This window comes from Cimex lectularius, unplaced genomic scaffold (assembly GCF_000648675.2).
Source record: "Cimex lectularius strain Harlan isolate CLEC.00 unplaced genomic scaffold, Clec_2.1 scaffold43, whole genome shotgun sequence".
Lineage (NCBI taxonomy): Eukaryota > Metazoa > Arthropoda > Insecta > Hemiptera > Cimicidae > Cimex > Cimex lectularius.
Window position 1 is genome coordinate 973,112 of NW_019392661.1, and position 12,597 is coordinate 985,708.

Genomic DNA, 12,597 nt, shown 5'->3' on the forward strand with positions numbered 1-12,597 from the left:
AAATTGTATTGTCTTTTTCGATGTAAAAGGCTCATAGTACTTTTTTTTTTTCAAGAAAAACGCAAAAAAAAACCCAAAAAATGGAAAAATTTGTCATTGTCTTTTTTGATGTAAAAGGCTCGTAGGGCACACTTTTTTTTCCAAGAAAAACCCCCAAAAATAGAAAAAAAATGTATTGTCTTTTTTGATGTAAAATTTATACTCACTTTTTTTTCAAGAAAACCCCCCCAAAAAATTGACATTTTTATAATTATTCGATGAAAAAGGCTTGTAGGACTTTTTTTTTCCAAGAAAACCCCCAAAAAAATTTTTTATTTTTTCGATGTAAAAGGCTCATAGGACACGTTTTTTTCAAGAAAAATGCAACCCCCCCCCCAAAAAAAAATGTATTGTCTTTTTTTATGTAAAATTTACACTCATAGGACACGTTTTTTAATGTTTTTTTCAAGGAAAACCCCCAAAAAATTGAATTTTTTAATTATTCAATGAAAAAGGCTTGTAGGACACTTTTTTCCCAAGAAAACCCCCCAAAAAAATTTTTTATTTTTTCGATGTAAAAGGCTCATAGGACAAGTTTTTTTCAAGAAAAATGCAAACCCCCCCTAAAATATATATATATATATATCACTTTAAATCAACTTTCATACTTAAATCATTAAATCTAAAATANTATATATATATTGCCTTTTTTGATGTAAAATTTACACTTGGACATGTTTTTTCAAGAAAAACGCAAAAAAAACCAAAAAATTGTTATTGTCTTTTTCGATGTAAAAGGCTTGTAGGACACTTTTTTTTCAAGAAAAACAAAAAAAAAAAAACTCCAAAAAATTGAAATTTTTTTTATTGTCTTTCGATGTAAAAGGCTCCGTAGGACACATTTTTTTAAAAAGTAAAACGCAAAAAACCCCAAACAATCGGAAAAAATTTTATTGTCTTTTTCGATGTAAAAGGCTCATAGGACACGTAAATTTGCCCATACATGATTTTTTAAATAACTATATTTCGTAACATAACAATAAGGATGTTTACTGAAAAAAATGACACAATTAAATAAAATGAAAATATTTTGCTTTACATCAAGCTACAATGGCCTCTGTAGTATTTTGTAACATTATGCCCATGGTAATGCGGTTCCATGAGTGCCAGGGGTTATCGAGGTGGTGTATAGATTCCAAAAATAAATAAATAAAAATAAAATTGGTTGGAATTACTTAAACTCAAACAATATTCTGAAACTACATAAATTCATACATTTTTTAAACTGCCTACTACCATTAACTCATCCTCCTTATGCCATTTGGCTATGTTACATTTTAGCAACATCTTTTTAAACCTACCTTGACATACCTTCTTTTTTTTTATCTACCTACTTCGGCACAGTTCAATCATTTGTTTTCTTCCCCTTCAGACCAGCTGTTGCCATTAATAATGCGATATAACGAGAATGTCAGAAGAGAGAATGAGTCAATATGGGCTGTAATTTTAAAGATTCAGATCAGTCAATGGATTAAAGACCAATAGAAATAGTATTGGAAGGCATACAAGGGTTTTAAAAATAAATAAGAAATTGAAAACTTGAAAATGGTCATTTTTATTGACTCATCCCAATAGATTAATCTTTATTTGATAAATATTAAATAATTTCTTTTTGCCAAATGTTCACATTGCCTGTAGAAAATTATCTAGAATTATTCACAGATGAACCGATGTGTTTTAGAAGAAAATCCCCCTCATTCTTCTCCCCATTCCTTGTCTATCGTATAAAAGATTAAATTTGTTAACTAATTGGTTCATATCGTTACATCCTTTTGTTATCGTCCCGAGGTAGGTCATAAGTCCTACATCATTACATTGCTGAAATATCAAAAACGGTTATTACACTCAGAATAAGACAACACGTATTAATGATAATTACATTGTAGAAATCTGTGTGGAATCGTGGGCTCTGGACAACGGGCAGTCTATGACTCAACGAGTAGGCTTCTCTAAGTACGTCATGGTTTCTAGGCAGCTGTCCTGACTCGACTGCTCTAAGGTATTCAAGGACAAGTTTGACTCGAGAGTGTAGCATTTTTATGGCTGAATGTTGGGCACTCAAATGTTCAGCAACTACAAAATAATTCATTTTCTATTTAAATTATAATAATCCATATTTGATAATTAGAAAATTCAAAGGGATTGTTAACATATTGACTAATGTTCACTTCTTGTGATACGAGAACTTGTAGTTTGATAATTCCATTGGTCTATCAGAAACATTTCACCTCATTGCCATATTCAATGCATGGCATCAAGGATATAAGGCAAGGAGAGGTAAGCACAAAAACCCACCATAGAAAATGGCAAGTAGCTGAAATCCGCCTGATTGACCAAAATTATCAAACACAAATAAAGCCTTTTATAATATATGGTTAGGGATGGTATATATATTAACAAGGGCATAAAAGTCAATTTTTAATTTATTCTCATACTAACAATAAATAAGTTGTAAGTGTATTACCTAAAGAGCTTTCACTAGCATCATTGCTCGACATTCTTGCTACATGGTCGACTCCAATTCTCTCGGCTTCTTCAGTCGCCAATGTGTAATGCAGCTCGACAAAGAGCATGGTAGCCTCGCCATCAACCAAATCGATAACCGATTCGTATAGGGTAACTGGTAGATCTGAATGCCTTGCCTGGGGGTTGAGCTTTAAGAAAACTGGACTTTCGTTTATTTCACAGATTTGCTTATGCACTTTGATATCGCTGTCTTCCGGGCCTTCGCCAGTTGTGTACCAACCCAGGAAGTCCAGTTCGGAAAAAACTTGTTTAACTAGAAAATAATAAAATAAATATTATTTTCATACTAAAGTATATTATATTTTAAAGTAGTTAAGAAAACTTACATTGTTCTTCTTTTGTGTTGTAGTATTCTCTGTCTATTATTATATCATTTCCAATTTTTGAAAACATGAGTTCAAATGAATTCATTAATTCTATATTCCTTCCCTTCTGTTTTCCAATTAGAGCTCCAATTACTAGAAAGGAAACTTGATTATTAAAATAAAATATTAATAATTACCAACTGCAAAACCAATTGCAATTGTACAGTATGTTTAAGTTTTAAATTTTTAACAAATTAATAATGGTATTACAGTGTCTGCAATATTTTATAGGTGGCATTGATTCTGAATTTAGCCCAAAGATTAATTTACTTCTAGTTAGAGACCTGTGACTTACGTTGAGCAGATCAGCATTTGCCTTCCCATCACTGAAATTCCTCTGTTACCCTCCTTCCATCCACCACCAGTTGGTCCATGTTAATACAGCATCTAGCTTGGTTATTTTTTCTTATGTCAACATAGAAACAACATTCTCCTTCTTTCTAAGGGTAGGTCATGTTTACAAAATATCCAGATCCTTTAAGTTTATTTTTACTGCTCAAAACCTCTCTTACTGAGCCTTTGACTTTTTTCTGATGTAAAAACTTTAATTTTTCCTTGCACATTAATGCCTAACACCTCTGTACATAACTGTTCCACATCTTGAGATGTATTTATTCTATTTGGCCATCTTTAATATTATTTTTTCTAACGTGACATTCTAAAAGATCGAGCCTCCTGTTTTTTTTAAATTTTTTTTTTAAATTATATTTTGGTTCTCCTTTTTTAGAACTTTCCATTTTTTTGGTTTCATCTCTGATTTTTTTCTCTTTTTAAGTCTTTAATATAGTTCTTTAGTTTGTTAATGTTCTCCTTTTTTAGACAAGTTCATTGGTTCAATAGCTCCATTTTTTGGTCAAATCCTGATTCTCCATTACTTTCTCAATTTTTTTTTTGGCAGTGTTTTGGCAAGACTAAGATATGATCTCGTTAGTTTAGGTATAGGTTTTCTGCTTTCTTGTGTGTAAGAGCTTTTAAATTAGTACATCTCTCATTGATTTTAACATTAAACGTCGATACAAAAATAAACAAGTAATAATTTAAGTAGACAGGATTTGCGACCCCTCTGCTAAAGTTCAACGTGAAAATCAACATTTATACCATGTTTTAACAGTTACAGACACAGACACTATCTTAACTCAGTCACTTCATTAATCAAAACTAATTGTATGCAATATTTTTAAATAAATTATTGCATAGAAAAGAGGAAAAACTAGTTTTCATGCAAATTTTAATGACAAATTGTTTCTGTTCCCTTTTGTTATTAACATTAAGCACAAACTGACTTATACTAAGTCTCATATCAGTCCTACTCCGTTTAATTGCTGTGTCGTGCATAAATAAAAAAAAAGTGATAAGGCATATGAACACCATCATCATCCCTGTTAATGTGACCACCACTTCAACTTGTCAATCAATGACTTAAAACACTGGTAGTGTACTTATCTATGTACACTTTCCATTTAAACTGGAAGTGTTATATTTTAACTTCTTTTTCTTTCTGAGCGTTGTTGTTAATATCGAAAGTTACACATAAGTAGCAATGTCACGGGCCACAAAACCAGATTCCTCTCTGTTAAAAGGGGATTTTTATCACCTAAAAATTTCAAGAAAACACAGGAACCAAAAATTAAATAAAAGAAAACAAGAAAGCCCTCACCATAAATTTATTAAGAAAAATAAAACCAACAAAAATAAAACTCTCTCCTTTCTATAAAAATCAAACTCAAAATTAATAAAAATTGAAAATAATTTGACCAGCCTTATTAGATGATTTCAGCTGTTGTTTGCCCAACCATGTCTTGATTACATCTGCCTCTCGGGGCTTATTGTTTTTCTTACCGCCCCCACAACCACGCCTCAGCCTCCCGGCACAGAACGTTTCATCCTGTCGCCCAAAAGTGCATTTTCGTACATAGCATACATAGAAAAACACCTCTTATATGTCAATTCATTTATTCTTACGAACTAATTGCACTAATTAAAATTTAAAAATTTTAGTTGAAGTTATCCTATTAATAACAGATCTAATCATACAAACGCAAATATTCAAGGAATAATAATGTTAACCATTAATTATTAAAAAAAATAAAAGTAAATAAAACCTCAAGGAATCATTGCAAGCACATTACAAACTATGGTAATCAATGCATTAAATTTACCCAATACTAACAGGAATAAGAGTAAGAATGTGAAGAAAATCTAAAACCCAGGACTTGGTTTATTTCAAATTGTAAGAGCCGGTGTAAAAATCCAGTGAGCTAATCATTATTTTAGCATGAGTAGAAATAAAATGTAATAAAACAAAAATGACCATTTATTATTTTTTTTCCGCTTAAGGAATGAGGTTGTTCCAAAAGGTTAAAAGTCTGTAAAGGTTGAGTCTATCCATTTTAAAAATACTTTGATTTGGTTTGTCGATTCAAAACTTTTTTTTCTTTTAACAAAGCCTGGTTCTGCTGAGAGACTAATCCTTGGATTTTTCTTGATCAAGAGCACTGTTGATAGGTGGCCCTCGATAAACCAGACTTATAGAAGAAGGGTCATCCTCATCCCATTAAGAATAGGCCATGCGAGGTTTACACAGAGACATTTATTTGGGTCAAAGCCTGTGTATGTTTCCGGCATGTATTGAAAGGTTGCTCGAGTGCAATTCCTTGGCTACATACAGTGCATAGGAATGCCACCCATCATTAGAATCATGCTTGAGCACGGCAGTGAGTGAATATGGAAATAAGTTAGAATGTATTTTAGAGTGAGTGAGAGTGTGAATAGTTTAGGAACTGATTGTGTTGGGGGCCGAAATGATCTAGTTGATAGCCCCTAGAGTCCAACATTGGTGGTTGGACACACAAGACCGAATTGTAAACACTCGGGGTGGCTAGAAATAGTTAGGGGTGGGTGATTCTTGAGGCCTGCCAGTAATTTATTGTAAATTACAAAAGCAATTGCCGGTGGGCTGTGAGAAAGGATACGCTCAACTCTGTACTCGTATATGTGTATACATGTGTGTGCAGATTTGATATAAATCAGTAATCAGTAAGCTCACTGGATAACAGGAGCAGGTTGTCACATTAGTCATAAAACCAATAAATCTGATTTTTCAGACAATGAACTAATCAATTTTTATATCTTTGATTTTCTTAAATATTTAAAATTTTATTACACAATTCCAGTTCCATTTTCACTAATAACACCTCCTTCCAGCAACTCCATTCACTCTAATTACATAATCCATACTCAAACTCCATCTCTTGACCTAATGTCTGCTCCAAGATTTTTAAATATATTTTAATTTGTATCCACTGTTTTTGGTTTGTCATCCAGTGCCTCCAATGTTTTGCATTTGGTAGATCATATTTTTTTCTTTTAAAAATGATGACCATTGTGTTATATCGCAGAGGTACTCCATCATGCGTCAAATATCTATGTGTTAGGTGAGTGTGCTAGCACTATGTTTCTAATTATCATGCTGATGCCCTTGTCTAATTCTTTTGATGCGTCAGGCTCTTACGCCTTTAGCTTTGTCAACAATTTCTCATATAAGTAGTATCTCTAATTAAATGATCACTCCTTGCTTTTTACATGCCTGAGACATGGTTCTGATCTTACAACTCAGGCATGATATGCTCTTCGATAGCTTGATTTCGCCTTTGGTATTACATGATGAACAAAAACAAAAAAAAAAAGCTGCAAACAAATACAAAAACTGAGAGTTTCTGCTTTCAATTAAACTGAATAATAGTGCAGGTGACAGATGAGCCCCAAAAACAAATTCCGGTGTAGACAACTGTGCAGTTTAAAAAAAATTGAATTTCGATCTGGTCTAGGTTACCTGAACAGCTTGTAATACCTGTGCTTTTACCTGATGTTGGCACTCTTGTTCTGGTTTATCAGTTCAGGTAAACCTCTCTGGAAGGCACAATGTATATGACCAGTCTGTATGACTTTTCCAAATTATGTAAGCCACTATACGCACTTCATTATGACAAACCTTTTTTGTTTGACATCGATTGTTGTATGATCGACACTGATAGCATCTAGTAAAGCGACATGTATAGGGTCTAGCCATCTTAAACCTTGCTTCTTATCTGTGCATGCATTGATTAAACTATCATCATGTGATAGGACCATCAACTTGAATGTATAGTATAACGTGTAAATTTGAATACATGTGAATGGAACTATTGGAAGTGATCTTGTCAATCAATTAGCAATTGTTCATATTTGAACTGTTAAATAGGACAAAAAATCAAAATTGACGATGCTTTCCTTATAAAAAAGTTATTAAATTTCGCCTGCCCTCAAGGTCACATTGTTGGAATAAAACAATATAAAACTATCAAGGACTTTGCCAATATAATATTAATATTTATAATAATTAAGAAATGTTTATAACCTTGCTGAGCTGAACCTTCCTGAGCTCTGATCCGGGTCCAATGTTCTGATATGTTCATGAGAACAAGGGGATGGAGCGAGAGCGAGACGCTGCCCATCGTCCCGGACGAAGCCATCACGTTTTTACCATTCTCGTCCACTTCCATTTGAGCGGACATTTCACGAATTGGCCAGACAAATCGTAATTTTTAAAATTAAAAGTTCTTCACTGTTCGGGATTTGTAAAAACAAACCGGTTTTGTTTACGAGTCGGGTTGCCGGATCAAAAATGTATAACCTTGCGTTTGCAACCTTCCGGTACGGTTACAATTTTGAAGGACAGTGTTGTCCGAAGGAATTGAGACCTGATAGGGGGAGGTGGATGATAAAATAAGTCCGTATCTTATCTGATGAAATTTTCTGAAATTGAATTGAATTGAATGAAAATTCAATGAAAATTTCAAGTATCTATTAACAAATTTAATCAACAGTAAGCAAACCATTTTTTACCACCTGTGGCCATATTTCATGCAATTCTGTAATTCTCGTTTCCCAGAACTTCTCAGGTTTTTGAGCAATGAACTCCTCGATTTGTTTTCAGTAGTCCTCAACTGAACTAAAGTTTTTCCCATTGATATTGTCTTGCACAGCCCGGATTTTGTGCAGTATACACTAGAGTAACAGTTCGGTTACGGTGGAAAAAGCTTATAAATAATAAAGCACCCCTTCCAATAGCTTCAGAAGGAAGGTCAACCAAAGGGGAACAAGAAGGGAGACCTCCACAAGCTCAGGCCTCAGGTAGCAAACCTAGCGGGAAAATCAACCTGCACAAATGAAGGGGGAACGTTCAAGTAGTAAGTCAGCTCCAAGAAGACCCCTTTTCAAATCAAGGAAGAAACGAAAGAGCATCAAACTTACAATATAGCCAAAAATAGGCGAGTCTAATGGTAAAGATGATTCCATTCAGGAAAGGAATAAGCGGAATAATTGAGGAAAACATCAGAAAAAAATCCGGAAGAATCAAGGAAAATGGTTGATGAGAGGAAAGCCATCCAATCCAAAGCACTGGAGGCAGAAACATCCTCCAGGAAACTGGACAGAGAACAATCTCTAACTTCGAAAGAACTTAGGCGGGATTAGAAAATCAAAATCACATCCGCCCATTCACGCCAGAACACGTGTGACAATCATAACATGTCTTCAGAAGACCTAACTCATTTAGAAGAAACCCGTAAAGATGGAATTGGAAAAGGATGGGAAGGCAAACTTCAAATTGAATTCACTTTAGACCAGTTGGTAATCGATTGTCAAAATGGTAAAACTGTTGACTGGCTTAAAGAATCCTTATCTAAAAATAAACGATTATAAGAAACTATTGAGTGTTAATTGTTGAATGGCTTGTTCGACTGAAGAAGCTCCTAATTCCTCCCTCTTGTAATGTTATCTAATGGACTCCCCACACCACGAACAATTTTTAATTTGTTTAAAGATGTGAAAATTGAACGGGAAAACTTTTTTTAAAATTGTTATTTGCGAGTTTGAGTTTCTATGTATTCGACTATTTCTACTAGATCTCAGATAACGTTCGCTCCAGAAATTATAGCCAAAATGCAAAACTACTTTCTAAAAGTGGTGAAACATCTAAAATATAGAAAAACTGTGAAAAAGTAGGTGTTTTAAATGGTTTTTAGTTTTCGAGCTACCGGTGGAGGTGTTGCGAGTTTACGTTTGATGTATTCGACTATTTCTATTAAATCTAAGATACCGTTCGCTCCAGAAATTGTACCCAATTGAAGTTCAATTAAAGATCTCACACGCGTTAACAGGCTTTGGTGAAAAGAAAACAAGTTGTGATTCGACAAGACAAAGCACAATCTTTACAAAATTGCTTGAATTCTTTGACAAGTCTGTTTTTTGTCTGGTTTTTGACTGTTAGTCTCTAACTTCGGGGACCTATTAAATGACTAAGCTGGCAGGCTCCTCAGCAATAAATCTCACTTTTAAATAATTAGATAAACTTATAGTTTAAATGGAAACAGTGAGAGAAATGGAATGGCAATGCTAAATAAGTAAAAAATATTGATATGAACCTTTCCAAAACAGTTTATTTCAAGAAAATACCAAAAAAATTGACACCCTCTTCTTAAAAACAACATATTAATAAATGCATTATAAAATCTCACAAAATATGATTGCCCGAAATAAACCAAAAAAGCTTATTTTTTCGTATACGATTTAAAGGTATAAACATGATAAAATGGAATATAAGTAATTGGAGCTTTTGAAACGTTTAAAGCGAATTTCCAATTACAATTCTTTCTGTTTTCATTCCTCTCCGATGTTCTCCTAATGTGATGGAAATATTGCAAAACTCGTGTGATAAAATATAAAATACTCTAAATATCACTTGGATTAATTTTTTTATTTGTGTTTTTATTTGAGATAATATAATTTTAGGTTTTTCTTCCAAAGTCATTTTTTTCGTTTTTCCCGTTGAACACGAATTTTCAGTTCTTGCGTGGATCGATGTGTTTTACTTTGGCTTAGTTCACGAGCTTGCAGGTTTAAATTAGTTTGACTTACGTTTGAATGTCGTTGACAAATGTACAAACCTCCGAGAAGAGGAAAGTTTCGCATAAGACAAAGTCCGCTTTTCCAGGTTCTTGTTCATCATTGGAAGAAATTAGTTTTAAAAGTTGTCAATTTTTTGATTCTCTACCTTTTTTCTTAAACAGAAATCCTCAAAACCCTTCAAAAGGCCGAAACGTGAGTGGTCAAAAAATCTCTAATAAAATTTATTTATTGCTATCTGTGCAAAAAATGTGTTTATGCAATTCATACATATGTACATATAAAATCCGACAGGCCTGACAGACCATGAGGCAGTGGGTACAGAAGCCAGTTAGTTCTCTGTTATTTAGTTGGGATTAGTACAGGGTACAGTCGTGATCAGGAGGGCACGAGGCCATCACCGTTTAAGACAGTATGGAGTAAGTATAAAGATGGGACGGTGAAGAAATTCCTTTGGCTAGTGTGATAGGGTGGAGGCATCACATCCTCTACGATTGAGATATTTTGCTCTCCGTAGTTTGGAGGGGACAGTATTGAAGTAAACGTGAGAGGAAGGATTTTTTTGACGAGAGAAAAGTTATGTAGATTTTTGTGTTAAATTTTATTCATGTCTTTTCACTCCAATATTGATGTAGTGTAAGGTATTGTTTGTTTCGAGTGGAAACGACACGATCAGAGTTGAGAGTACAGTCTGCAAAGGTTCAGGATGGTGGTTTGTGGGTGGCATGGGATGTCACCTGGGCACCCCTCGTTATGTCGAAGTCAGAACGCCACCCTGAGGAAAACCAGCGTGGATACGAAATATGCGGAGTAGGAATTACCTTATCCGCTTAGAAGTAAGTGGATTATCCCTCTTGAAAATCAAGCCCGGGTGCCAAACTCGATCAAAAGCTTGGCTTACGACAAGAAAGGCCTTAGGGCAGTACTGCCTCAACTTAACGGAGGAAATGTCTACGACGCGATGAATGTTGTATAGTAGAGTGGCAGTTACCAAAACCAACTATATGGTCAGGATATTTTAAAAATTTAGGTGGAAAAATTCTTTTTAGTAGGAGCTTTTCGAAAGATTTTCACAAAATGTTTAATAGACTTAAGGCCTTTATGAGGTAATAAAATGTGTTCTTTTTTTGGTTTAGGGAACATTCAGCTATAGGAGTATTTCCAATATTTCAAACAAAATGCTTTACGATATTAAATGTAAATAAACTCATTCCTACCCACTTCCATGAAAAATATTGCACAAACCCTGTAGATAAAACCAAAATTTTCCGAATATCTGCCGTTTTCTAATGTTACAATAGTGTTTAAATAAATTTCAAGGAAGTTGGTCAGCCAGAAGAAAATATTTCCAGGTTCAGAGGATCACAGTGGTGCATAAACTATTTCTCTCGAGTTTTACTTTAAATGATGCAAAATAAACAAAAAAATAACGAGGATTGATGTTGAACTGTTGAACCCTTAAAAAACACTCACTCGTCAAAAACCAGCCTTGCTATTTATTTATTATTTATTCTTTAGCGAGTGTATTTATAGTTCAACATTTTAACACCAACACTGGTTATAAAAAGGAGAAAAAACAAAGGATTTGAAAGTCGGTAATGAGGGGGTGACTGATTTTTGGCTAAAGTAAACAATGAAAACATGTAGGTAGTTATAAGCTAAAAAGGTTCACTAGTTTTCGTGGTCCGCTTGACTAATTAATATCTTTCAATTAATTAAGGTTTTTAGTTGAGATAAAAAAGTCAGTGTTACGAGCGGGATTCGAACCCACGATCTTCGGCTTGAAACGCCGCTACTCCACCACTTGAGCTATCGTGACTTCGATCCATTTGGACACTAATTTCCCATCTCAACCTTTTGATTTTTCCCTCCTTTTTGCTATTTTTCAAATGTCGTGTAATCGGTTTGGATTCTCGACGACAAATGAAATGGCCACGGAGAACTTTAGTGAAGATATACTTCATTTTACTTATTAAATCCATTAGAGTTCGTGATCCGATTGAGCAAAGTCCGCCGCTGAAGTGACCTCGATGGCTGAAGTGGTAGAGCAGCGGCGTATCTAGCCGAAGATCGTGGGTTCGAATCCCGCTCGTGATACTGACTTTTTTTATCTCAACTTAAAACCTTAATTAATTGAAAGTTAAAAAGATTATTGAACGCCCACGCACTTGATATAGTTATGCAAAAATGTAGCAAATACTCTCTATCTCTCTGTTGGTGAATAATGTCAATTTATGGTATTTGGTCAGATAAAACCATACATGTAGATCTAGAAAGTAAAAGAGACCATTTCTACCAGCTTTTCTTTATCAATTTTCAAACACCTTGGTTTTTTCTTTTTTTTAATAAAAAAATTAATATAATTTTGTTAACGTTTTCCGACGGCAAATAGTTGTTGAAATGTGCGAGTGCTAACGGGAATTTTAACATGTGAAACAGGGCGTTTTACTTCCTATCCTACTTAAGCCCCGTGTGATATTTCCTAACGTTGAAACCTGCCATTATGTCACTGACAGGAAAATTATTAATTGGAGAACTGAATAAAATAACAATATAATGTACAAAGAAGTTATTTAGGAGTAGACGTTCGACGTTTATAAAGTCCGTAAAGTTGACATTCAAAGAATATCAACGCTCAACGCACAATCGATACATTGAGCTCTTGGGCTCATTTCCAAAACTGACATCGGAGTCTTGATTGCTTCCTGTCGCGGATAGATTC

General features: G+C 34.1%; 1 protein-coding gene across 1 annotated transcript; it reads right to left on the reverse strand.

The window, feature by feature from the left end:
- Window positions 1–1,570: 1,570 nt before the first annotated feature.
- On the reverse strand, window positions 1,571–7,629 carry LOC106662646 (COP9 signalosome complex subunit 6). The gene is made up of 5 exons (XM_014386871.2): window positions 7,327–7,629; window positions 2,892–3,023; window positions 2,504–2,818; window positions 1,919–2,112; window positions 1,571–1,857 (listed from the first exon to the last, which is right to left on the reverse strand). The coding sequence occupies exons 1-5, from the start codon at window positions 7,481–7,483 to the stop codon at window positions 1,717–1,719; spliced, it is 939 nt and encodes a 312-aa protein (XP_014242357.1). The 5' UTR covers window positions 7,484–7,629; the 3' UTR covers window positions 1,571–1,716.
- Window positions 7,630–12,597: the final 4,968 nt, after the last annotated feature.

Excerpts from the sequence above, each read along its gene's own strand:
- LOC106662646 (XM_014386871.2), bottom strand. The coding sequence starts at position 7,483 with ATGTCCGCTCAAATGGAAGTGGACGAGAATGGTAAAAACGTGATGGCT. Across the intron at positions 2,819-2,891 it reads CAACACAAAAGAAGAACAAT|TTAAACAAGTTTTTTCCGAA; the intron begins GTAAGTTTTCTT and ends ATTATTTTCTAG. Across the intron at positions 1,858-1,918 it reads TCCACACAGATTTCTACAAT|CAATGTAATGATGTAGGACT; the intron begins GTAATTATCATT and ends TTGATATTTCAG.